The sequence below is a fragment of the Balaenoptera acutorostrata genome, chromosome 6, assembly GCF_949987535.1.
Source record: "Balaenoptera acutorostrata chromosome 6, mBalAcu1.1, whole genome shotgun sequence".
In the NCBI taxonomy this organism is placed as follows: Eukaryota; Metazoa; Chordata; class Mammalia; order Artiodactyla; family Balaenopteridae; genus Balaenoptera; species Balaenoptera acutorostrata.
This window is the reverse complement of record NC_080069.1, coordinates 94,354,593-94,382,409: the sequence shown is the minus strand read 5'-3', so window position 1 is coordinate 94,382,409 and position 27,817 is coordinate 94,354,593. Positions and strand designations below refer to the sequence as shown.

General features: G+C 41.6%; 1 protein-coding gene and 1 long non-coding RNA gene across 10 annotated transcripts in view; one reads left to right on the top strand and one right to left on the bottom strand.

The window, feature by feature from the left end:
- The first annotated feature begins 3,095 nt into the window (after window positions 1–3,095).
- The window catches only part of LOC103005721 (uncharacterized), a 103,396-nt gene continuing 78,674 nt past the window's right edge, over window positions 3,096–27,817 (top strand). For 4 of the 5 annotated variants that reach the window (XR_009008742.1, XR_452441.2, XR_009008741.1 and 1 more), the window contains exon 1: window positions 3,096–3,218. This is a non-coding gene — a long non-coding RNA (uncharacterized LOC103005721). Of the gene's footprint in view, window positions 3,219–4,302; window positions 4,413–27,817 lie in introns of all 5 variants that reach the window. The other variant, XR_452442.2, reaches the window with a different exon arrangement.
- PLPPR1 (phospholipid phosphatase related 1) overlaps window positions 7,038–27,817 on the bottom strand; it is a 268,878-nt gene continuing 248,098 nt past the window's right edge. For 4 of the 5 annotated variants that reach the window (XM_007197076.2, XM_007197077.2, XM_007197078.2 and 1 more), the window contains exons 5-8: window positions 20,645–20,895; window positions 17,306–17,482; window positions 13,355–13,486; window positions 7,038–8,138 (exon numbers count right to left, since the gene is read on the bottom strand). In XM_007197076.2, coding sequence (XP_007197138.1) covers window positions 8,106–8,138; window positions 13,355–13,486; window positions 17,306–17,482; window positions 20,645–20,895 — 593 coding nt within the window. In that variant the 3' untranslated portion in view covers window positions 7,038–8,105. The remainder of the gene's footprint in view (window positions 8,139–13,354; window positions 13,487–17,305; window positions 17,483–20,644; window positions 20,896–27,817) is intronic. The other variant, XM_057549245.1, reaches the window with a different exon arrangement.

The window sequence follows — 27,817 nt, the reverse complement described above, 5'->3', positions numbered from 1 at the left end:
TTAGCATGCATTACATCTTTTCTCCATGACAACCCCATTAATTTCATATTAATTTTTTTGCAATCAATAATTATTATTTTTAAATTAATTTTTATTGGAGGATAGTTGCTTTACAATGTTGTGTTAGTTTCTGCTGTGCAGTAAAGTGAATCAGTCATACGTATACATATATCCACTCTTTTTTAGATTTCCTTCCCATTTAGGTCACCACAGAGCATTGAGTAGAGTTCCCGGTGCTATACATTTGGTTCTCATTAGTTATCTGTTTTATACATAGTAGTGTATAAATGTCAATCCCAATCTCCCAGTTCATCCCACCCTTGGTAACCATAAGTTTGTTCTCTACATCTGTGACTCTATTTCTGCTTTGCAAATAAGTTCATCTGTACCATTTTTCTATATTCCACATATAAGTGATATTATAAATTTGTTTTTCTCTTTGACTTGCTTCACTCTGTATGACAATCTCTAGGTCCATCCATGTCTCTGCAAATGGCACTATTTCGTTCCTTTATATGGCTGAATAATATTCCATTGTATACATATACCACATCTTCTTTATCCATTCCTCTTTCAGGTCCTGGCTATTGTGAATAGTGCTACAATGAACATCGGGTTGCATGCATCCTTTTGAATTATGGTTTTCTCCAGATATACACCTAGGAGTGGAATTGCTGGGTCATATAGTAGCTCTATTTTTAGTTTTTTTTTTTTAAATTTATTTAATTTATTTATTTTTGGCTGCATTGGGTCTTCGTTGCTGTGCGCGGGCTTTCTCTGGTTGTGGTGAGCAGGGGGTACTCTTCATTTCAGTGTGCGGGCTTCTCATTGCAGTGGCTTCTCTTGTTGCGGAACACAGGCTCTAGGTACGTGGGCTTCAGTAGTTGTGGCATGTGGGCTCAGTGGTTGTGGCCTGCGGGCTCTAGAGCACAGGATCAGTAGTTGTGGCACATGGGCTTAGTCGCTCCACAGCGTGTGGGATCTTCCCGGACCAGGACTTGAACCCATGTCCCCTGCATTGGCAGGCGGATTTTTAACCACTGTGCCACCAGGGAAGTTCCCCTTTGCTTCTTATAAGAGGTTGATGAGGAGTATCCAGTGGTGATATTTTTCATATCTTCATTACCAGGTCATGCCATAGACTATCAGTATTCTCCTTACTACTTGAAATAGAGTTATTAGCAACTTTAAATCTAATCAGGTTGAAGAGCCAGTTCCAGAAATGCCAGAACCAATTCAGAAAACTCATATTTAAAACTCTGTTTCTTTAGAAACACTCTCAGTACCAAAATCTCAGTCAGGGTTCTCTGGAGAAATAGAACCAACAAGATAAATATACAGAGAGAGAAAGAAATTTATTATAAGGAATTGGCTCAGGCGGTTATGGAGGCTAAGTCCCCAGATCTGCAACCTGCAATCTGGAGACCCAGGAGAGGTGATGCTGTAATTGTAGTCTGAGTCCGAGCGCCTGAGAACCACAATAGTTAATGGTGTAAATTACAGTCCGAAAGCGGGCAGACTCGAGATCCAAGGAGAGCCCACGCTTCAGTATGAGACTGAAGGCAGGAAAAGACAGATGTCTTAGCTCAAACAGTTAGGCAGGAGGAGTTCCCTCTTTTTAAAGGAAGGTCAGCCTTTTTGTTCTATTCAGCTTTCCATTGATTGGGTGAGGGCCACCCATATTAGGGAGGGCAATCTATTTTACTCAGTCTGTTGAATTTAATGTTAATCTCATCCAAAAACACCCTTACAGACATACGCAGAATAACGTTTGATCAAATAACTGGGCTCCCTATGGCTCAGTCAAGTTGATACATAAAATTAACCATCACAGGATAGGTAGTCACTAAATTATTTCCATTTTACAGATGAGTAAACTAAGGCTTGAGGAGTTTTAACATACCTAAGCCCACACAAGTATAGATGACTTTACAATGGGATTGAGTTTATAGTCTTCCTCCAAAACTCATGTAACTATTATTTCACCCGCCTGACAGCAGTATCTACCCAGGTCGCAGTAGCTAGGGATGAAATAATCCAATCTTCTCTTGTCTGTTATATTATGGCTTCCACTATACTTGAGGTTGGATGTGGTGTCTTTATAATTTTTTAGTTTGGTTAGCTCAACACATAATATTAAAAGACAGACTAGTTCAAAGACAGAGGGCCTTACAATACTTTAACTGATAATACCACACATACAGAAAGAAAAATTCAGACGAACCAGAGGTGTGTTCTGGCCTCAGGGAGAAAGGTTTAGTGAATGTCCATCTTTGCCCTGAATGAGAAAAACTGGGTCAGAGAAGAAAATCCACCAATAGAGGAAATATAGATGGGTCAACAATAGAAAAGTTATCTTAGCCATGGGACCAGGACTGGGCAGCAGGCTTTTCCCATGGCTTATTCAATGATCTGTATACACTATTCACCTTTAAAAAAATTTCGTTTTCATGCTAACCAAGCAACATTTTAACTAATAAAATGGTTTTCTAGACACCCCGATTACAAGATGGAGTATGGGTAGGGGATGGCAAATTCTGGACACAAATTAGTGATGATTCCACCATCAATTAATAAATGCTTTTTGAGCTTATATGTGGTGTGATAAAGACAATATTCGAAAATGTATTTACATGCTTTTCTCATGGCATTTCCTTGCTTTTATTTTTCCCCTGGTTCTATCTGAAACTGTGCGTAATGATTAGTCAAATCCATTTCACTTGCCTTCATTAATCAAGGTCGTTTTAACACTTGCATGTCCTCCAAGCAGCTCCTAGCCTAAACAAGATGTTTGCCTAAGTTATTTTCCAGGACCTTGGAGTCTCAGCTGTGTATAGTTCAAGTTGAGCTAGTTAAGGGTAGCACCATCGACCCTCCAGCTGGGCAGGTGCTAGTGTCCGCTGGGTGACCTTTTGAACGTGGAGAGGCCTGTAGCTTAGCTACACCTGTGCAGGACCACGATTATCACACCCTTTCCCAATCACCTTTCTCCACTCCCCCCACGCCTCAGCCTTCCCTGCTTCTTTATTGGTCATCCCATAAATAACCCAGCCCCTTGCCTTCTGGGAGGTGGATTTGAGGTTTGTTCTCCGGTTTCTTCTCTTGGCTGCCTTGGGAGTAAAACCTGCTTCGAGCCTTGGTGACTCAGCGTTTTGGCTTGCTGTGCCTCCTGAAAAATGAACCTGGCTCAGTAACAAATTTGGTGGGTCAACCAGGAGGTAAGTCCAGATGGGAATTTTGCCTGTTGGTTTGTCGGCCCCTTGCTGGTGCTGAGAGCCTGTGCACGAATCCAAGCAGCTGCCTGGTCCATTTGTAACGGGACCGTCCTTGGGATTTCTCTGGGGAGGTACCACCAACCTTCAGCACTTAGTTTCGTTTTGCAGTGAAAAACTGGTTTTGGGTGTTTGGGTTTGGAAGACGCCTTCTGGGTAACCTCGTTAAAGAAACACACCTATGCCCAGGTTGTTTGTGTGATCCTGACCGGGTCGTGGGTTGGAGACCCACCTGGCAGGATGTGGGCAGACAATATAAAAGGTTACAGCCATCGAGTTACCTGGGTTAAAGGCCCGGGATTTTGTTTTTTGATCTTGTCAGGTGGGGCAAAATCCCTTAAGGCAAGTCCCCACTGGACGTGTGACAGCTGAAATGGGACAGCCGATGGGATTGACCTGGGTCCATTCTCCTTTTTCAACTTCAGATTTAATTGGAATTAAACAGTATGTCAACTTATAGAGATGACCCAAAGAGAAGAAAAACTTTTTTTTATCAATTTCTTGTAACCCACAACCCGACCTGGGCCGGTGTTCAAAATTTATTCACCCCCCTCCTCATTTCAGAAGCATGTAGAATGGTGCTGGATAAAGCTGGGGAGGAGGCAGGTGAGCTTCATTCAGACACCCCTGGCGGCCCGATACAGGATGCTGCCAGCACAGCTGAACCAACAGTGCATCCTAACTGGGATGTGATGCTGGGGTTAGGCCCAAACTTGGACATTATCGAGACTGCATTCTTGCAGGATTGTGAAGAGGGGAAAAAAAGAAGCCTTAATGAAGCACAGGAGGGAACACAGAAACGGAATGAGGAGCCTTCAGAATTTCTAGGGAGGATCTTTAAAGCCTATGGGCATATACAGATACAGTCCCTGAGGCCCAGAGAATTTAAAGATGGTTAGTATGACTTATTGGTCAGAGGGCCTCTAATACACAAAGGAAAACGCAAAAGGTGGAAGGGGCTTTAGGAAGGGGCTTTAGGAATGCCTATGTCTTAGCTTGCTGAAATTGCCTTAAAAATTTTTAATGGCAGGGACCATGTTTAGGGAAAAAGAACAATGGAGAATAAAACAACAGGCCACTCTGCTGGCGGCTGCCTTAACACAGGGAAGAGCCAGACCCCCACAAAGGACTCAGCAAAAGGTAGGGGGCCCCAGGCCCTAAACTTACCCTGGAATGGGTAAACCGATAGTGGGTGTCACTCTGGCTTTCTTTCAGTTCTTCACATGTGTAAAACTCGTTTTTGCCCCAGGACCTTTGTACATGATGTTCTCTTGGCTACTTTCTGTCTGTTCATCTCCAACTCATTGTAATGTGTATGTCACTTTAAAGAAGACATAACACTTGCCCTATCTAAATCAGGTCTCCCTTCAAAGCACTAAACGTTTTGTGGTCCTCCTTTTCTTCCACTTGACCCAAAATTCCATAAGGGTGAGAAGTAGGTCAATTTTGTTGCATATTCCCAGTTCTTGGCATGACTCTTGACACATAATAGATGCTCATTAAATACCTGTTGAATGATTGTATCACTCAATCCTGGGATATTTGGACCAACAACTAGGATGCAAGCAAGAGATTTGATGTTCATTACAAAATTCCCATGATAGTAGAAGAGATGACAGTAAATAACAGACTAGTTCTAGTACACATCTTGACTTCAGCAGGGCAAGAATAGTGTAACAGCCTTAAGGCAACCTCCTTAAAACGAACTAGGGCAATCTGGTATTTGTGTCTGCCTCCAAGACACAAACACCCTCGAAGCTCTGGTAGTTGCATGTAATAGGGAAGTCAAGGCAATTTTTTGGAAACAAAAATGCTATTCCTGTCTCTTCTGTTCTTTAAATCATACCAATAATGTCTGCTCCTCCTCCTGTATATGGGATTATGCCTGCTTGCATTCTGATTCACTGGAGCTACATACAGTCCTTCTGTCTATTATAGTCTAATTAGAGAGATCTCTAGAATTTACCAAGAGATGCACCCACATCTTCATAACTGCTGAGTGCAGTTTCCTCACCCTTATTTCTGTATCTAAATATACTTATCTTTCATTTACCTTCAGGCCCCATGCAAATTCTCTTTATTTCCCAATGAGTCACAGTCTCCTTCAGACAAATTTAGTGGAACCCTGGAATCTGTCTATTTGACAAACTTGGCTCTGTCAGATCCTATTCTCGGTGCAGAATCAAAGAACTGAAAGATGTCATAAATATCCTCACAGGCTAACAGTCTCATGAGGTTGCTTATGTCCACACATTATATCAGCCTTTCTTTTGTTTCTTCCTGCTTCCCTCTTACAGTGAGTCAGACTTCTCAGGCTCCTCTGGGCTTTCTTTAAAAAGAGGAAGAAAGGCTCATTGCAGAATTCATCCTGAGGTGACAGTGACCACTCCTCCTACTTACACAGAGGGCTTTGTCCTGGGTAGAAGGCCCATGTGGGGGGTCTCTAGCCTTAAGAAATGAATCTCAAATGGCAGGCTTCCAAGATCAATGTGAAGCCAGTGAAATGACTTGGGACTAAATCAGGGGTAACACTAAGGTTGCCTTGTCATAATGGGAGGAATCAGACTGGCTCGGTGATCCCAGGGATGTGAGCCCAGGGATGGTCCTTAGTTCCAAGTGCCCCAGTGTCGTGTCCTGTGCAGCCTCACTCACTGAAGTCATCAGTGACATATCAAGGCCAGGAAATTGGAGTCTGTGGCCAGAGATCTCAGAACACTTCTAACTGGTTCTTCCAGATCGAAACCAGAGAAAAGAGTAGAAGGGTAACCCTCACTTGGTCAACTTATGTTCTTGGAAATGCCATATCTGGTAGTCAGATATTTAGAGGGTCTCCCATTGTGATAAGAAATGGGCAATGTAAAATCAATAGAGTCTGCCAGTATTTTTCAGAATGTCTTATGAACAATGAAATTGAGCTCTCATTGCCGTTGTTAAAAAAATTATAAAATATATTTAGAAGATGAATCACTCTGAAGTTGGGCAACATTATACTTAGGTAGTTTATACAAGATTGGAAGCCTCAGAGTTTGCAAATTATTCCTTCTCATAACTAGAATGCATCTTTTTCATGATGTGCTTTGGTCAGCTACACCATCCCCTGTACCACCTAAGTAGGTAGATGACATTGAAAAACCTCTGAGAAGATGTGGACTTGGTTCGCAGACATTTTGGTGTAGTGGAAAGAATGGAATTTGGAGTTGGGCAGACGTGGATTCTAATATCAGTGCTGACGTGTATAGCACCGCCGTGGGGTCGTCACAGCTTCTCTGGGTTCCTCGTTTTGAACAACCAGATTACGGTTGTGATGTAGCATCGGGGATGAGTAGGGCTTGCAACACTTTCCTTTCTTGCCCACTTCCCCAACTTTTAGTCAGACATCACTCAAAAGATGTGTGAGAGTGTATATACATGTAAGTGCAATTAAGTTTTGGCCAGAATGAGACGGGGGATGAGTTTTAGCAGAGGTAACTTTTCCTAAAAATGATTCTGACTTTTTACTGACACCTTAGAAGTATCTATGGGCAAGCTGAAGACAAAGGTAGCTTGCTAGGCATCCAGAACGTGCCTCCGAGTGTCTTAATTTCAAGAATTCTTTTGTCTAAACACACTCCTTCATGAAAGGACATATCAGTCATGCCTCTATTAGGATTGATTCCATAGGCATGGAACTGAGGAGGATAAACACTTATTGAGGTCACGTCATTGTGACTCTTCAAATACCTTTGCCCAGTGGATGAAGCTTCAAACAAAGGACACGAGCCAAGATACGTTTTGTGATAACTTTTTTCTTTAGAAAAAAAATATGTACAAAAAAAGCTAAGAAGAACCAACATGGAAGTGTTGAGAAAACATTCTGAGAGATACAGACAAGGGAGCTCCTGCTCGCAAGGAAGTTACACATTAGTTATTACCATGCTAGAAAAATGTGATGCAGTTAAAATTCTGGAACAATTAAAAGCCACAAAGTCAAGCTGTTGCTCTGGGGCTCTAGGTTGTAGATGCTCTGATACTCTTTCTGCAAAATAATACTGTGCAAACTGTAAAATATTCATTTTCATATAAAGTCCATACAATATGATCTACAAAACTGAGTTGACGGGAGGCTGGTACTGGCAGTTTTTTGGGGAAAGAAGGCTGCAGTGTCACCTGCCAGCCCAAAGACATAATTGCAGAAAGATCTTGAATTTCTTAACCAGGAGAGGCCATTACCTAAGAATCATACCCAACATTCCTCAAATCCAGGATTTCCTGCCATTGTTTATGTAACTTAGCTGATTTTATTAATATGTTACTTAAACTTAGAATGCAATCACATGTTAAGAAATCAGAAAAAGTTCTTTTTCAAAGTAATACTTCTTTCTACACAATTGACTTTGCGATTTACCATAAACCAAGAGTGTCTTCCCTGCAACTAAGAAGTTTTTTTTTTTTTTAAATTCAAAAATTCTGGAGGAGGCAGCAACTGTGATAATAAAAGATTAAAGTGAATCATTTCATTTCAGTGTCTATAAAACTGAGAAAAGAAGGTTTGTGTACAAATATCACAAAACAACATCAACCATTGAATAAATGTGGTTCTTCAATGCACACCTGAACAAGAAGAAAATTTTGTTTAAAATTCTGGCATAAATATATTAAAGCTGACTAAAAAAAAAAAAAAATCAGGGCAAGCTACATCACTTCCTCATACAAAAAATGTACAAAACATTAGCCTCTAACTAGATAAACATAATACTTGTCTTCACAGTTTGACATCAAGTAACTGTGTGCCTTGAAGTATTGAATTGGAGGGTGATTTAAAAAAAAAAAACAGCTTGTGACACGTCAGCCGTTTCAGGTAACTTCGGTCATAGAGGCAGAGTGATTCTGCAAACACAAGCAGATAAAACCTTAGTTGACTCATGCACACAGTCTCCCCAGAATATCCTCTTGCTTTCCTGTCTCAAGTTCATTCTGTTCCCGCTCCCTGACATGCTCTTCCAAGGACCCTCAAATTATTACCTCTTCTATTAAAACTTCCCTGATTTTCAACCCAAATAAGACCATGTCTTCTATCATACTTAACTATATTCTATGAAACATTTGAAGATCTAAAAGTAACTTTAGCTTCATCCCACATCTTTTTTTAACATTGTGGCTTTAATTTCGAACAGTTCTAATCTTTGAAAAATTTCCATATGATATATTCCGAGTCATGAGTTCCAGAGCAATGAGTTTAATATTTTCAGATGCACAGGGGTTTTTGGTTTAAGGTATCTTTGAATTTCTAGAGAATGTGATCTAGATGCTTTTAAAGTTTCTTGATTTGCTTTATAGTCTTGCACGTGGTCTATTTTAAATGTTTTGTGTGTTTTGAGAAGGATTATATATGTGCCTTAGATAAACTTTATTAATCATCTATCTTTTACTATATTTCATTTGCTTATTACTGAGAGAAGTGTTAAAATCTATGATTGCAGCTTTGTCCACTTTTCCTTGTAGTTCCATTAATTTTTGTTTATACGGTTTGTTCATAATAACCCTTATCTCTTTTGTTTTATGTAACTTATATATAATCCCACCCTTTTTCAGGCCCAAGTCTTTCTCTTTTGTTTGAACTTAAAACTTCCAGTCTGTGGGATTGGTAAATACCTTAAGAAATGGTGGCTTTAGATCTAATTTATTATGGGTTTCCAGATTCCTGTTTGTTTTTAGGACACTAGAGATGTATATTCTTGAGAGTTCAACTATGAATTTTAGAAACTGAGTATTCCATATTTTTCAAGGTACTTTTATCTACCATATTTGTAAAAACTGAGGTTTTTATATCTCTTGCCATAATGTGAAAAATTTATGTTTTTACTTTTTTTTTTTTTTTTTTTTCTTTTTTTTAGGATTTTCTTATTTATTTATTTATTTATTTATTTATTTATTTTTGGCTGTGTTGGGTCTTCGGTTCGTGCGAGGGCTTTCTCCAGTTGCGGCAAGCGGGGGCCACTCCTCATCGCGGTGCGGGGACCGCTCTTCATCGCGGTGCGCGGGCCTTTCTCTATCGCGGCCCCTCCCGTCGCGGGGCACAGGCTCCAGACGCGCAGGCTCAGCAATTGTGGCTCACGGGCCCAGCTGCTCCGCGGCACGCGGGATCCTCCCAGACCAGGGCTCGAACCCGTGTCCCCTGCATTAGCAGGCAGACTCCCAACCACTGCGCCACCAGGGAAGCCCTGTTTTTACTTTTATAATATGCTTTCTTTTAAAAATTTTTGGTCAATAGTTTGGTCATTTATATGTTTATAAGAGTCCATTTAAAAGTGGGTGGTAAAGATAAAGTAGTTTAACAGCCTAAGATAACTAACTGGGTGACTTTGGGCAGATTTCTTTAACTCTCCAAGTCTTTTCTTTTTTCTATTTATAATTTGAAGTCTATAATATCACTAGCTCTAAATCAAGGGGTGGCGAGCATTAGAATTCCTCTGGGACTATTTTCTTATATGGCTTTGCACCCCAGAATGGCTAAATCAGAATCTTCTGGAATAAGGTCATAGGCATCTGAGTCTTGAGATAGATTGGATCCTTCTTTTTTTGTTAAAGAAAAAAATATCATCTCCCCCCTACACCGCCCCGCCCCCATCAGAAGACACGGGAGACTTTATACCACACACAGTGAGTTAACACACTGGCTCACCTCTCATTTCTCTGTTAATATAAACTGTGTTCAACAAAGACACAGTTGCTCAACGCTAAGCTTGATTACGCAGGTGAAAGTGGGTGTGAGGCCACAGGACGAGGATAGCTCGGAGCTGGTCTCTCTAGGATACAACAGCTCTAGCGTCACAAAATAATGCTTTGGAAACTTGACCATTTTTGTTTCGTTTGGATTCTGTAACTTTTTACTTTCTGGTTTCTCTTTATTATTGGGGAAAGATTTTAGAACATGTACCGTCTCAACCGCAGAAGGCAAATATTCAGATTTGAGTTGATCTTTTGGAGAGGAGGAAAGAACACTGCAGCTCTGGGGCTCTGTTTGGTAAAGGGGAAAGGATGTCTCTGGAAGAAGGGAAGGGAGGGTCAGGGGGTTCCCTCCCCAGCTAGACAGTCTTCTTCTTGAGGCGCTCTGAACAGCTGGATGGATTTCACTTGTGAGAATGTGTGCTTTAAAGACAGGTTCATATCTTCTCTCAGATCCCACAAGTCCTCCTCCCAGGAAGATGGTTCTATCCCAGCAATTACAAAGGAGCAGCTTCTAGTAGAAGCCATGGCTGCTGCCGTTGCACAGGAAGCTCTTGCCCACAGGGGAAAACACAGGGCATGTTTATTTTGGAAGAGCTGTGGCTCAGTGTAAACCCTGCCAGCCCTGTGCAGCTCAGCTCACACACACTGTCCCCTAGAGCGTGTTTCCATATTCAATGCTGAGAGTTGTAGATTTCAAAATGGAATTTTCCTTAAACGTCAGGCCGTGTGGTGTACAAGAGCAAGCAGGGCCTTTAGAATTAGATGGGTCTGGGTCTTAATCTTGACTGGGTGACCTTCGGCATGTTACTTAAACTCTTTGTGCCTTACTTCATCTATAAAGTCGAATAATAATGCCAATTGCAGGATTATTGTAAGGACTGAATGTGAGGGCTTGCAATAAATGCTCATTTTCTCTTCTTGACCCACAAATAAAGGGTATATCCTCCTAACTACCCATGTGGAAAGCAGGTGCTTGGTTACCTGAATATTGCACAACTAGTATGGAAGGCATCACTTAAGAGGCAATGCTTTCCATCTGGCTTCCTGTAGCTTTATTTTGACTAGCCTGCAGAAGTCCTGTTCATCATTACTCATAAACTTCTATTTACCATGGAGTTTCAGATATTGACTAGAGCCCAATTTTAGGTTCTCAGTTTTGACTAGAGGGTCTAGTTCAGGTTTTGGTTCTGGCTTGCATCTGTCCATCCATTACATATTTATTTCACCCCTAGTGAATGCCAGGAAATATAGAGAGTAAGAAAGACATGGTTCATATACTTAAAAATCTCTCAGTCCTTGTGGGAGGCAGATATGACGGGATTACTGACATTAATTGTAAGGGGCAATCACACCTGGGGCCTGGGGTCCCTTTGACCCAAGCCTGATATTCACGAAAGGCCTCAGATTGTGCCCAGATGAGGGGATATACATGGCAATAAAGATACATGGACAGATTTGAAAAGTTCAACTACTGCCTGTAGTGAATAATAAACTAATACATATTTTTAAAGAATTTTTAAAATCTATATTGCGAATAGGAGGTTTTGAAACCGGATTGGCACTTCATTTTTCAATGTAAGTAGAATCCCCCAAAACATGGCCTGGATGTCTCTTGGTCGGGTCAACTATTCCTGGTTCTGAGGGAGAAGAGAGCAGTCTGGAGACGGCTTCAGAACGAAGGTAATGCTTGAGCAGTGCTGGGTAAAAGGATGGGGTGGAAACAGGGTGCCCTTCGACCAGGACATTCAGGGCAAAGTCGACAGCATTTACAAGGACAGGCTGATATGTTTGTGGAACTTGGCAAACATCTCGGCTTGCTTTTTAAATTCACCTTTGTCATTAATTGCTTCATCTCAAAAAAATAGAGGGAAACACTCTGACCTCACCGGGTACAAGAACATAATTAGGGAAGAAAAACTAGGGAGAGTCTATTTCACCATTTCATTACAAGGTTTTATTATTTAGCTAATTCGTCATTCAACCTGCATTAACTGGCTATGTATAAATAAACCAGTAGTAAAATTTTCAGTATGTTATTTCTAATTGGACCAAGTCAAAATTTTCACCTTAATACAGGTGAAGGGAAAACGAACAAAATACTTGGCACTGGGTTTAATGGAGAGCCCTAAATATTTTTCCCAAGGTGGAAATAGCTTTTTTTTTTTCTGGTTCATTAATAAAATTAGACTCCATTAAATGTGAAAAGAAATATGATAGTTTCTCAGATATCTGATAGTTACTCTTTAAATAGTGAAATATTTTATACTATATTGATAGGAAGTACATGATAATTCCAGTGGGAGGAGATTTGCTTCTCTTGCACTCTGTAAAAATGATTTAGTAAGGAAATGCCACATACAACAAGATTTCGAGATAGACTATTACAGAAAATAAACATTTTAGCAGGACTCAGCTACATGAAAAATGTGTCATGATATAAAAACCCTGTTTTATTATCAGTTATCCCCATTCTGTCTGCTTAAAGGGCTACTCACCCCAGTTTTCCCACTTGCTGGCTATGTGGCTTGGGGAAGTAATTTACTGTTGCTATCTTCATATTCCTCTCGATCTGTGAAATGGGAATTATACTACTGATTCAGTAAGTTTTTGTTCAAATAAAAATATATTTGTAAAGCACCTAGCAACTGTCTCAGGCAAAAGTCAGTGCTTTATACCATGTTTCAGGGCTCATTTCAGGTGGCAAGTCTTCTCTGTGGCTTTCCCTGCCTTAGAATAAATTTCTTCTTCATCTGTGTTCAGGAAGCGCTTCGTGTATCTGATTCAGCATGCCATATTATGATTACTGATTTATATACACCTTTCCTGATCATCTGTGAGTTCCTTGAGCACAGGACTATGTGGCTAGTTATTCATCTCTGGCATGAAGCAAGGTCCTGGTGTAAATAAGTGATCAGTTAGTACTGTTGCATTGAATTTTTGATGGTCATCAAAACAGATCCAAAAGGATACTTAGTTACCTTTTTTAATGTGCTGCCAATTTACATCTATCACTGGATGTAACAAAGCATTTCTTTCCAAATGTTGTCCTAGTCACTAAATCAAATTGGCCTCCCACAGGAGTTGGTGTAAATTTCACAAGTGTGTTATTACATTGGAGGTCAAGGTATCCTGAAGCAGTTGGGGTTTAAGTTAGACATGACTAAGAACTTCCTGAGGAAGGGCCAAGCCCTGGAAGGAATACAGGATTAATTGAGGGAAGCTGTGAAGTTCTTGAGGGCCTTTATGTCAGATTTTTATTGTTGCTGGGTGGATTGAGTTATGTCCAGTTTTCAGTAGAGGAATGGATTAGTTGACCTCCTAGATAACAGGCCTGGAGCCTCCGGGTTTGGTTTGCTAAAACCACTTTACTGTACCTGTGCACTTAAGGTTTCCAGAGGGCTTTCTATCCTTGGGAAAGCCATTAGGGGTACTCCACGGGGGTCCTCGGGTTTGGGTTTGGAAGGAGATCCTTGTGTTCCTTTAAAGTTATGGACCACACACATTCCCTGCAGGATGAGGGGAAAAAAGATTGGGGTCAGACTGCAGCCGTCAATGCCTGGCCATCTCTGCCGGTGGCAGGCCTTCCCCCTTAGGATGTCGTTGCATAGTGACTTGTGAGCCAGTGGGTAGGGACCATGGAAAGGCCTGGGGCATGGTTCAGGCTGTCTGCTGCTGAGCACATTCTAGGTGCTGAGGAAGCATCTGTTTGATCACCAGATGGCCAGGCATGCTCAGTCTACCCCCATTGAGCTTGTTTCCTCACCTGTAAAAGTGGGAATAACACCTACCTCATAGATTTACAACAATTAAACGACATGATGAATGTAAACCACCTCATAATAACAGCTAACATTTACTGAGGGCCACTTATGTGGCTGGTATTGTCCTGAGGGTTTACCTTATTTCATCTAATCCACTCAGCAATCTTATAAGGCAGGTACTATTATCCTCTCCAACTTAGATAAGGAGGCACAGAGAATTTAGATAACTTGCCCAAGGTTACACAGATTTAAACTCCATAGCCTCTAAATCACACCACGCTGTAGGATTTTGCCTCTTAACAAGTGCCAAACATACAGCAAAAATGCAATGTTAGCTAGTCTTTAACTCTTACCTAAGATGATTACCCTTGAGTTACTTAGCAAATAGTCACATAATTTATTAGTGGCACTTTTATTGCTTCCATTAAAACTCCCCCTCTAAGTTACTGCCCATTTGTCTTTATTTCCTACTGAGGCCCCTTCATAATTGAGTCTGTTCTAACCATCTTTCTCTTTCCATACTCTCTTCCATTGTTCTGCATCGTTTTTTCTATATCCAGTGCCTCTGAATCTTTCCTGTAGCTCCTCAAACCCCACAGAACGTTCACATGAATATTCTCTACCTGGCTCTCCTCTACCTCACTCTCCAGCTCTGCTTAAACTTCCCCCATTCAGGAAATGGGAGAAGTGGAGGGTGTAGGAGCTCTGGGGTTGGAGAGAGCAGGTCAGATTCCTGGCTTGCTGGCTGGGTGGCCATTGGGCAAGTTACTTATCTGTGAGCCTCACTTTCCTCTTTTATAAAATGAGTATAAGAATACTGTTAGGGCAAGATAAACAAAACAAACACAGAACTGATTGGTGGTTACCAGAGGGGAAGGGGGGCGGGGGGAGGGCAAAATAGGTTAAGGGGGTCAATTACATGGTGGCAGATGAAAAGTAGACTTTTGGGGGTGAGCATCTGTACACAGACGTCAAATTATAATGTACACATGAAACATACATTATAAACCAAAGTTACCTCAGTAAAAAACATTGTTAGGGTTGTCCTGGGAGCACATGATTTGGTGTATATAAAGTGTAGGGCATGTAGTAAATGTTCAACTAACTTCCTTCCCCTTTCCCCCACTTTCATCTTCATAAGAAACACAAGACCATAATGAACATAGGCCAAAAATATGCTCCTGTTCACTCTTCTTTTTCGGCCTCCTCCAAGTCTGCTTTGGAATGCTTCCCGGCTTGGCGAGTGTATATGTGAGGTGTGTACATGCAGATACAGTGGGGGACAGTGTGGCCTGCCTCCTACCAGACCCGTTCAACAGCAGGTATGGGTCTTACCTAAAGATCATTTGTGGAAAGCAAATTTTGACATTCATCGTCAATTGGGAAGGCAATACAAGACTTAACAGTAACCAAGTGGTAGGAAAGAGGGCTGCAAGTTACTGAGAGAACACAAGTTTAATGCTAAAGCAGAATTTGTGTACGGGGCCTCGGCAAACACAAAGTTTTTGCATTTCATCCCATAAAGACCCCATGAAATTGGAACAGTCAGTACCGCTTTTTCCCTATAGCTGGGGTTGAGCTGGATCCAGGACTGATGAGGACAGCAAAAGTGTTTCTTTGGAGTCCAAGCCTTCATTTATGTACTATTGATCTCTGCTTGTAAAATCCTCTCTTCTCTTGGAGTCACCTGTGTTCTCTCCCCCGTTTACAAAGCACCCTTAGGGGAACATCTTCTGAGAGCTCAGCATCTCAGGATCACCTCAGCACCACTTTTCCTGCTGCTTCACCCAGAGCATTTGCATTTAAGTCCCTCATCTTTCACTTTAGAAAGAAAGACTGGATCCATTACAAATAATTTTGAATTCAAATGGAGCTTGCCAATGAATGTTCTGAGTAAATGCGAGCATTTTCTGTGTGTATCTGAGCAGCTAAAAATGTTGGGAAACTGAGTTAGAGGTTGGGAGAGGCATATGTGCATTTTGTATGTTGGGGAGGACATACATACAGAATCCCCGTATGGAAGGGATAGGACAAGGAGAAGTTAGGGCATAGGCCTGTGAAATCCATCTACGTGTGATGTTAGTCTTAACGGGTGCCTTGGACCAGAAAGGGCAGAAGGGGAGGAAGGACATCCAGGCTGTGATGGCTTCTGTCTCCTAGGGGAGGCCTGCTGAATGTTATTAGGAGATTGATTTCATGCACAACATCTGCAGGCCTAGTGATTTACTGTAAATCCTTCTGGGTGTATTTTATTTTATTTTATAAATTTATTTTATTTATTTTTGGCTGCATTGGGTCTCCATTGCTTTGCATGGGCTTTCTCTACTTGCAGCGAGTGGGGGGCTACTCTTCGTTGCGGTGCGCGGGCTTCTCATTGTGGTGGCTTCTCTTGTTGCGGAGCACGGGCTCTAAACACGTGGGCTCAGTAGTTGTGGCATGAGGGCTCAGTAGTTGTGGCTTGTGGGCTCTAGAGCGCAGGCTCAGTAGTTGTGGCACACGGGCTTAGTTGCCCCACAGCATGTGGGATCTTCCCGGACCAGGGCTTGAACGCATGTCCCTTGCATAGGCAGGCAGATTCTTAAACACTGTGCCACCAGGGAAGTCCCTTCTGGGTATATTTTAAATCTTTGAAGATAATTTTTAATACTGAACCTCTATGGTATGCCCATGCAATGGAATACTACACAGCAAGAAAAAGGAATTACCGATAACATGCTTACAACATGGATAAATCTCAAAATAATTATGCTGGGTGAAGGATGCCAGGAAAAACAATTCATACTGTATGATTCCATTAATATTAAATCTTAGGGTAATCTAATACAGAAGATCAGTGGTTGCATAGGAATGAAGGGAAAGGAAGGGTGGGAGAGAAGGATGTATCTGTAGGTCAAAATTGGTCAAATTTTACACTTCCTATGCCATTTATTGTATGCCTATCATACCTCAAATCTGTAAAAATTTTAAAAAAACAATAAAAATTAACCAAAACCCTTCTCCAGGAAGTATTATGTGGTTGAGAGGCCACTTACAGTGGAAATAAGATGCCCAAGAGGCATGTTCAGATAACAGAGGCCCCCTAAAAAGTCTGGGAGTGGTTAGCTGAGGGTTTTCATATTTCTGAGTGGAATATGCAAGTCTGGGCCAGAGTGGAGTTTCTTGAAATGCTGGAGAAGGAGCTGCCTGCTTGCGTCAGTACTTCGTTCTCTGTTCTTCCCCCAAGCAACACTTAGCTTATACTCCCAGTACGTTCTGAACAAGTATTTAGAGAATCATGGTTTGAAGGTATGCTAAATTGCGTCTGCCCAGCCCCAAGGCCAGGGTTGAAGCAAGTGGAGCAAGCCGTCCTTCCTGAAGCGATCCTACTCCTGACCCACGGGGGAATACGCAGTCATATTTCTGAAAGAAAGGGCACAGGATACTTGGCGAGTAACTGCAACTCACAAGGTTGGGGCCAGAGGAACTTGGACTTAGACTGGAGTCTGGGGAGCCTGACTTGGCAGGATCTTGGGCAGCGTTTCAGAGGGCACCAGAGGGGAAAAAAGTAGAGGGAAGCTGACCTACCAGAAACAGGGCTACAGCAGTGCCCAGGATGAAGCCCGCGATCACATCGGAGCAGTGGTTCCGATACTCAGAGACCCGGTTGAGGCCCATCAGGAAGGCTGTGCAGAGGGTCCCGAGGCACAGCACTGGCTTGGCCAGTCGACTGCTTTTCGTCTTGATTGTGCTTGTGATGTACATCTAGGTTAGGACAGAGACCGGGGAGTGACTGGCAGCCTCTGCATACGGTGTATATACACACATGCACGGACATACACCAGCACGCACAGACGGGCCTGCACCAAAGCAAGAACGATGAATGAATGTTCATTGGTCTCGGTGCTTTGTATTCTGGTGGGCGTGGGAACAGAAATTACAGTGACATGAATGACTGTATAATAATCAGGTTCAGAGCATGCAGTTTTTATGCAACAAACGAAAGAATCACTTGGGGTGTTAGGAAACCCAAATAAGAATCTCAGATGCCAAATAAATCTTCTATGAGAATTAATTTTATGGAGAAGACCGGGTAGGTGAGTGGCAATACATTTCACTTTTTTGTGTCCCCCATAATCCTAGCGGATTCTTCACACTTTCAACGAATATAAAAGCATTGACTGATTAGTTAATTGACTGAATTAGAACTTCCAAACCAGTGTGTCACATAAATACATTTCAGTTGTGCTGGGAAATTGATTCTCACAATCCTTGGGATAGCGTGATCAGCCCTATCCATTCATTTACTCCAGCATGTTTTAAAATAAAATTTTCTATGTGGGCCATGACATATAAAAAGTTGGGAAGACCTGATGTAAGTAAAGGATGATGCAACTTATGACATGTGAGTTGTAGGTTGTTCTTATTCCATTGTGAGGAGCTGGGTAAGACTCTTAAGTATTTCATAGGCTCAGTTACCAAATGTTTCCCTTGTGGCTTAGAGTTAGGAAGATGTGCCTCTTTCAAACAAGTAAATACTTTGTTACACAAACTTTGGTAATGGTTACAAGAAACCACTAGAGGGCGTAATTGATCTATCATCGCTTCTTAACAAGTGTGCTAAATGAGTTTGCAACCCAGAAAAATAGTATGCCAATACTTAAATTACAGTCTATAGTGTGCTTGTATGGCCTGAGCACATGTAAGTTCACATAGATGCATTTTAAAGTATTATAGTGGAAACTTAATTTCCTAGAATGATCCTTCAACGCTGGTGTGAATACAGGAAGATGGGATTTTCTTTGTTACATGTAATAGATACCCTATAAAACTGTGGTTAGATCAGAGTTACATAAATTAGAGCATATCATTACACCATTCTGAGGCTGTGTAGGAAATGTTACTTAATATCTGTACTAGATATATTTAAATTTAGTTTTTTATGCTTCTATATTGTTTTTTAATTATAGCCTTTATAAATCTTTCCTATAAGATTACAAACTATTAATAACATGGGCCTATGGTTAGTTAGTATTCTTCACAGCATTAACTAGTACTTAGGAAATCCTTGTTGAGTAATTTCTGAAAGCACACATAATAGGGGCTCGGGAAAATGTTTACACAATTGGAATCTTGTATCAGGGTTTCTGATTATAGTCTGTCTGTGGGGCATGATTTGAATTGGATTACATCTGAATCCTTGAAAACATGTGCTATATAAGCATCTATTCTGAGTAAGATAACTTCTTTCTTCCCAAGAGAAATTTATATCTCACTTGATGAGACAGTAGTTTTTGATGAGTAACAGATTTATTTTTATAATGGTGGTGTAAAAATTGATTTCATACAACAATGACTTGAGTTTGATAAAATACAGAAAAAGGTGCAAGAGTACATTGCTTCATATAACTTAGGTCCTAGATAATCTAGGATACAAAGCGATATTTTGAAAACTGGAAACTATGCCAAATGCCTGAAAAGACTTTGTTTAAAAAACACCTGGTGTAGATTTTTTTGGGGGGTGGGCAGTAAAGCCAAGAAACCTCACTGAGCTAAACTGGTCTGTTTGTAAATCGAGGCTTCTGTATTATTTATGTTCATGTTTCCTTAATATGGGGGTAGCTGAAATCACTTTTGACATGTATTCATTAAAGAGTAGATCTAAAAGAAATAATTGGACTTATTTTGGAAAATTGATCCTATAGATGTTATCCTATAAATTGGACAAAAAAGCGCCATTGTTTTAAAGAGAATATTCAGCAATTTCTTTCAAACTCTACTAAGCGGACCAGACCTGTAGTCAGTCACCTTTACTCCACCCTGAATGTATGTATTTGGGGCGATGGCATGGACACACTTCCATCAGAAGCAGACTCAGTAGGGAGTGCAGTGACTGTCCTTGGATGGGAGGGGACATGTTCACTGGGGGCGGGTCGAGGGCACACTCAGAGTCTCTGGGAAGACTGCGTAGTTTGAAAGTGGTCTTTCCTCTGCCTTCTCCTACCTCACCTTTCACTGAGAATCACTAGACTAGTCACACCTTGAATATAAAATAAGTTGAAGGAAAAGGGGTGTTTTCAGCCAATAGGCACTCATCCACAGGTAAATACACATGATATCCAGCAGTGGAACCTTTGCACTGATCCCTCTACTTCTATACGCTCGGTTCTAAGGAAACAGAGGTCAGACAAAGGTGAAATGAGGTCGTTTGCAAAGTGGATGCAATTAAAGAGCAGGAAAAAAAGATGGACACCATCATTTCTTCTATTTTAAGATGCGAGACACACTTAGGGCTTTCTCTGTGATGAGAGCAAAAAGTTTAGAATACTATACCCCAGTGGGGGCAGTCAAAGTTTGTGTGACCTAGGGAACAGTGAGAAGTAAACTTGTGGGTGTTGGGGGTCTTTTAGGATCACCCATCTGTCCTGGCAAAGTGATGAAGAAGAGCATTAGGAGGAGCAGAGGAAAGCCATGTCTTTATCCGGGTTTGCCGCACTGCCCAGGCAGGCGTTCACACGAGGCACACACCTGCAAATCTGTAGACAAGCGTGAGGAATGTGTGCTGTTCTAGAACCAACCAAAGCTTTGGCAAAGAGTGCTGTTCTGGGCAGTGAGAGAACCCCATACCCGGTGCCAGGAGCCTGGGCCTCTGCTCTGACTCTGTGTTCTTAGCTATTCTCTGGGCCTCAGTCTCTCCATCTGTAAAATGGGAGGATGTGACTAAGTGATTATCAACAGTCTTGCCAGAATTAACATCCTCTGGCAGGTCTTACATTGCGATGTTGAGGGTGGGGGCAACAGCATGATATAATAAAGGAGAAACATATTGTAACATGACTTTAGAAGTCACCAGAAGTAATGAAAGAATGGGGGGGAGGGTGGCGGAGAGACCCATCACAGCAAAAACTCCACGTGGGTCATACTCACCGTGGCGTATAAGGCGGAGTAAATGCTCAGAGCAGCATGTTTGGAGGGAAAGGACCTCCTAGCCTTCTCTATCACTTCCAGGTCCCCAGTACAGACGTTCCCGTTGTTGATGAACTGTTGGTGTGCCGGGCAGTCTGCGCTGGTGTAGTTGGGCTTGCACACCGTCAGGAAGTACGGCGTCAGGTGCCCCGTGACCACTTGTCCGGCGTTTACAAAAATGTCAGTAGCGAAAAGCCCAAAAGCAAATACCCCTATGAGGAGATTTAAAATAATTAGGAAAGGTGACATACCCCATCGACTGGTTTTGTCCCTGAGAGAAAAACAGCGGTGAGAGTCCATACGACCTATCAGAAAGGTCCTCCCCAGAGTCAAATTGTCCCCTCACCTTTATCTTTCCAGGGAGTGGTGCCTGCTTCCCAAACCACTGTTTCTTCCAAACTGATGCAGTCACGCTGCTGTTAGCATTTCATTATTTTGTATAAGTAAATTAGAAGCAGCATGTGCTAATGGAAAGAATTTGAATTTTGGAGTCACGTAGAGCTGGGCTCCAGACCCACCTTTGGTGACTCGTTCACAGTGTAAGTTGTTTACCTTCTCTGAATCTTGGTACCCTTATCACAAAGTGGTTGGGGGGAGTGATACCTCAGAAAGGAGTTGGAAAGATGAAATAAAATATGTGCAAAACACCCGCTGCATGCCTGGCATTAAGTAGTTACTCAACATTAGTTCTCTTTCCTTCTATAGAAAATATCTTCCCCCTGGTCCTGTTGGAAATGCAGATACTCCTTGGAGGAGTTATCATGGCAGGTGAGAGAATGAGGTTGTTAGGGAGTCGTCCCTAAAAGAGAGGAAAATGTCACTCTAGAAACCTTGATTGAATTGGATGTTTCATTTGATGTTGGAAACAGAAAATGAGGAGGAAGAGTGTTAAAGATGAATGTTGGTGACTGTGTCAAATTACCACAAACTGAGTGGCTTAAACCAACACAAATGTATTGTTTTACAGTTCTGGAGGTCAGAAGTCCAAAATAGGTTTCACTGGGCTAAAATCAAAATGTTGGCAGAGCTGTGTTCTTTCTGGAAGCTCCAGAGTAGAATTCATTCCTCGCTTTTTCCAGCTTCTTGCCTTCATTCCTTGACTTGTGCCCCCGCTCTCCCCTTACCTCCCCAGCAATCATATCATACAAGCTCTGCTTCCACTGTCACGTTTCTTTCCGTGACTCACTCTCTTGCTTCTCGTATAAGGTTACATTGCATCTACCTGAATAATCCAGGATAATCTCAAAATCCTTAATCTAATCACACATGTAAATTCCTTTTTGTCATGTAAAGTAATATATCCACAGTTTCCAGGGGTTAGGACATAGACATTTCAGAGCGAGGAAGGCGTTATTTTACCTACCATGCTGACTTGGCCTGCTTGGCCAAGAACCCTGTGGGTAGGCTATACTTCCTGGATTTTATCTGTTCTCTGGTAAATTCCACAGGAATATAGGATTACCCCCAACAAGCTTGAACATGAATAAGCAGAATTCCCTATAGGAAGTTTCACTGTGGATCTTTCAAAGCCTATACATACATCTATAGATTATCTGTGGACTGTTTTCTGTTAAATATATCAAGAGCATCTGTGCAGAGCCAAAGTACATACAAGTCACTTGAAGAGATACAGAAGACTTTTCAAGTGCGACTCAATTATGGGAGAAGTTGGCAAGTGTGAGAGGCAGCAGTAACCCTTGTAAATGTCAAGGATCTGCTATATTTTCAATTAAATTTCTATCCAATTTTGACTTCCATATTCAATGTCTTCAATCTGCAAATTGTGCTGACTTCAGCACCTAAAAGTCAATCCATTAGAGCAGAAGCAAAGACAAGTTTGGCTGAAACCTTCATCCGGTTTCCATTTTGACCTGTATTGATGGTTATAATTTTCTTTTTTGTGGCTTTGCCAGTATGTGCTTTATCAGAATGAGAACTGGCTCTTTTAATACCTTCAGCCGGCTCACACTCATAGCGTCTGACCTCTGAGAGTAGGCATTCACTGATCATTCGTGGTAATTTTCACCCACCAGGTTCTGGAAGTCGGGTTAGAAATTTTTTTACGTCTTCAAGCAAGATTCTCAAAGACCAGGTCCCTGGCTTTTTCAAGGGGCAGTAAGTCTGTCTAGACATACTTTTCCAGGCAACTAGGGTAACTTGTGATTTGAAAAGGGAAAAGTGACAGCATTTTCCTCTGGGATTTTATTTGTCAGAATGCTTCCAATTAGGGTGAATTCCTTCTGAGATAGAGGATTTCTAGGCTCCTTGGATAGGTGTCTGAAGTGCCAGGTCCATGGTCACAGTGAATCTGTGACGGGCAAATTTCCACTTTGCTGCCATGTGATATTATTGCTGAAAGTTGCTTTCCCCTCTTCTCTTTGCCTCTCCTGGATTTTGTCTGCTTCTCCTGATGGCTTAACAAGCATTTGCTTTCCAAACATTTCATTCTGGTGTATTTGATGTACCTTCAGAAGGGCAGTCCCGGGGATTCCACTTGCCTGGCATGGGCCATGCCAACAAAGTGCAGTGGAAGCTGCAGCGGTGATTCACAGACAATGTCAGATCATTCGGGGCTTTTGTAAGAAATTCCAGCTATTCCTCTGTTAATCCTGAGCTCCTTGTGTGTATGTTACAAGCCTCAGAAGCTAAAAAGAGCTGCTTTTGTTCTCAGAGTCAGGTAGAACACTGTTTATGGTCTCCTGTACTGCAATATATGATTTGAAGGAGATGCTTTTAAAGTGTCTATATATCCTACCATGGTGTCTAAAATTCTTTAAGTGAGAAAATCTTTTTGAAATTTTAACAGATACATTTTTCATTCCTGTAACCCTCCCTAGCTGGTTCTACTTATCTTATGGCTCTGCTCCCAGCGGTGTTCCTTGTTTCAGGGGAGCTGATCATATTTCTGAATGGATTTACAGCAGACACAAAGTCTAAAAGTAAAGCTCTTTTGGCTTGCCGGAGCTATGTGCTTGAGACGTGTACTGCTTTTTTTGTTTGGAATTCTGAAAAGACTTGGATGGGAAAACCAAGAGCCATGGTCTATAGGATAAGACCATTGAGTTTCTAAAATAAACCCTAGAATGGGGAAGATGAGGCTGAGGGTGTCTCCCGAGGAGACAGAACCCTGCCTGGTCTGGCTGTGAAGGAGTGAAGGGGCATCCCATACTCCTTGCCTCATGCTGGCTGTCAAACCCCAGGGGCAGGGCAACAGAAACCTCCAGAATGATTTTTGGAAATCAAGTTGAAGCATGTCCTGTGCCTCCCAGGGGTGTAGCTCAGGAGCCCTGGACAACTTTTAGAGACGTTCCACATCCAGCACAGTATCAGAGCTACAGGAGCCTGCGTTAGCAATGTTGGGGGGAGGATCAAATTGTTTGAGCCCTAGGGTACCTCCCAAGACCCATACATTCTGGCATGGAATGGGCTAAGCACTTGTGAATTCCCACATCCCTAAGGGGCGAGGGGCATTAGAATGCTGAGAGGACCAGGAGGCTAGAAAAAATGTGGCATTAGGACAGAGACTGCCACCTGCTGATGGTGTTGTCTGCGGTACATGTTTTGATGATACAGATTGCTAAGGTAACCTGAGCATGCCTCTTCTTTGTGGCCTAAAAGGATCTGACACCCATCAGGCAAGTCAAAGGATGAAGAAAGAGGAAGATGAAAGTGTTTAAAAAAAAAAAATCCTTTTTCCCCCCTCTCAGGGTTTTACCAGGATCCCTCTGATCTCAGACAGGACGTCTTTGGACACATTAGGATCTTTGATCACTAGTAAATTAGGACATGTAGGTGAAACTCTGATCTGCTTCTTGCCAAGGAATCAGTGCAGGGTTCTATCCTTTTACTCAACCAAGAATGTAGTAGGGGAAAGTAGTGACGTAAGCAGGAAATGCATACGACAAAGATCTTCTCAGCCAAAGATAACTGGTGTACTGGCAAATGATAATAGGGCTCATATCAGGATCTCTTTAGGCCTCCCAAACAAAGAACTGGTCAAAATACAGAAACCAGACTGCTTGCTGCTGAGGCAGAGTCTGTTGCCTTCCACGCAGGAGGCCTTCATTAGGAAGCCTAGACCCAGGCCGCGGAGTGATAATTAGCAGGGACTGGTGAGGTGAGCAGAGAAAGGGATAAATTCCTTTTAGCCACAAAGAACCTGTGACTTTAGCTGGAGCCTCTGAACTGAAGGCCAATTATTCCATATTAAAGTATAAGTGTATAATTTTCCAGTTTAAAATGGCACTTTGCTAACAGCCTCTAATAGAGCACCTCTCAACTGTCCACTAAAACATAAACAATGACAGTGAAAAAAGATGGAAACTCATAGTGCCAACCTGAAGGGATAATCAGTGAGGGATTTCTGTCTCACTCACACACACACAGTTCACGGAAAACTCGAGCTTCTCCTCTGAAGACAAAGATCATGGGAGAAAACCTAGGGAGATTTCCTTTCTCTCCTGTCTGCCCCCTGAATCAGAGATCCAGGATTTAGACTGCTCAGAAAATAGGGATGCGGTCACTCCACTGGATGAGTTCTGCTCTTTGAATTTGCCTGGGACTGTCTCCTCTCCCCCCCTTATTCCTCTGAATGTATTTAGAGACACGCTGTGGGACAACAGCTAGGCAGGAAGTGGCAGGGGCACGGGCGCTGGCGTCCTCCTCCTGAGAGGACAGACGCGCATGCTGGGCGCCATAGCTTTGCATGCACTGCGCTGTCATGGCAGTGGAGGGGTGAGGAGATGCCGGTTCACTGGAGCTGAGGCACTGCAGTAGGAAGCCTGCTAATTTGGGATTGGACGTAGCCCTGTGCACACCAACCTGCTCTTAAGCTTAAGCTCTGAAGAGTGGGCCAACAGCAAGTCACGCTTCTGCTGAGGAAGACTGAGTGTGTATAGGTCTTGCCCCACTTAAGACTGAAGAGGGAGAAATAATCCCATATCACATGGTGTCTTGGGGAAAAAATTACTCCTCTTTTATTTTTATTTTTTTTACATTGTATGGTCAATTTATATGTAATGTCTAAAATAGGCAAATCCACAGATAGAAAGTAGAATAGTGGACATCAGGGTCTGGGGAGAAGGGAAAATAGTGAGTGACTGCTAATGGGCATCGGATTTTTTTGGGGGAATGAAGAAATTTTCTGGACTTAAACAGAAAAAAGATGGTTGCTCAACTTTGTGAATATACTAAAACCCACCAAACTGACTGCTTTAAAAGGGTGAATTTTGTGGTATGTGAATTGCATCTCAGTAAAAATAAAATAAAACAAAATAAATGATATGTTTGCATATTTGAGATATAGACTCAAATTCATAACTGCTTTATGTATAAAGCACTTTTTTGAGTTTATAAAGTTTTTGTTTTTGTTTTTTATTGAAGTATAGTTGATTTACAATGTGTTAGTTTTAGGTTTACAGCAAAGTGATTCAGTTACACATATATACACATATACATTTTCAAATTCTTTTCCCTTATAGGTTATTACAAAATATTGAGGCTAGTTCCCTGTGCTATATAGTAGGTCCTTGTTGGCTATCTAGCTTATATATTAGTAATGTGTATATGTTAATCCCAAACTCCTGATTTATCTCTCCACTTCCCCTTTGGTAACCATAAATTTGTTTTCTATGTCTGTGGGTCTATTTCTGTTTTGTAAATAAGTTCATTGCATCATTTTTTTTTTTTTTTTAGATTCTACATACAAGCAATATCATATGATATTTTTCTTTCTCTGTCTGGCTTACTTCACTTAGTATGATAGCCTCTAGATCTATTCATGTTGCTGCAAATGGCATTATAGCATTCTTTTTTATGGCTGAGTGATATTCCATTGTATAAATATACCACATCTTCTTTATCCATTCATCTGTTGATGGACATTTAGGTTGCTGCCATATCTTTGTTATTGTAAATAGTGCTGCAATGAACATTGGGGTGCATGTATCTTTTCAAATTATGGTTTTCTCCAGATATATGCCCAGGAGTGGGATTCCAGGATCATATGGTAGTTCTATTTTTAGTTTTTAAAGGAACCTCCACACTGTTCTCCACAGTGGCTGTACCAATTTACATTCCCACAAATAGTGTAAGAGAGTTCCCTTTTCTCCACACCCTCTCCAGCATTTATTATGTGTAGACTTTTTGATGATGGTCATTCTGACCAGTGTGAGGTGATACCTCATTGTAGTGTTTTTTTTTTTTTTAACATCTTTATTGGAGTATGATTGCTTTACAATGTTGTGTTACTTTCTGCTGTATAACAAAGTGAATCAGCTCTATGTATATATATATATATCCCCATATCCCCTCCCTCTTGAGCCTCCCTCCCACCCTCCCTATCCCACTCCTCTAGGTGGTCACAAAGCACCAAGCTGATCTCCCTGTGCTATGCAGCTGCTTCCCACTAGCTATCTATTTTACATTTGGTAGTGTATATATGTCAGTGCTACTCTCTCACTTCATCCCAGCTTCTCCTCCACACCCTACCCTGCCCCCGTCCTCAAGTCCATTCTCTACGTCTGCATCTTTATTACTGTCCTGCCTCTAGTTTCATCAGAACCATTTTTTTAAAGATTCCATATATATGTGTTAGCATACGGTATTTGTTTTTCTCTTTCTGACTTACTTCACTCGTATGATAGACTCTAGGTCCATCCATCTCACTACAAATAACTCAATTTCGTTTCTTTTTATGGCTGAGTAATATTCCATTGTATATATGTGCCACATCTTCTTTATCCATTCATCCGACGATGGACACTTAGGTTGTTTCCATGTCCTGGCTATTGTAAATAGAGCTGCTATGAACATTTTGGTACATGACTCTTTTTGAATTATGGTTTTCTCAGGGTATATGCCCGGTAGTGGGATTGCTGGGTCGTATGGTAATTCTATTTTTAGTTTTTTAAGGAACCTCCATACTGTTCTCCATAGTGGCTGTATCAATTTACATTCCCACCAACAGTGCATGAGTGTTCCCTTTCCTCCACACCCTCTCCAGCATTTATTGTTTGTAGATTTATTGATCATGGCCATTCTGACTGGTGTGCGGTGATACCTCATTGTAGTTTTGATTTGCATTTATCTAATAATGAGCAGTTGAGCATCTTTTTATGTGCCTGTTGGCCATCT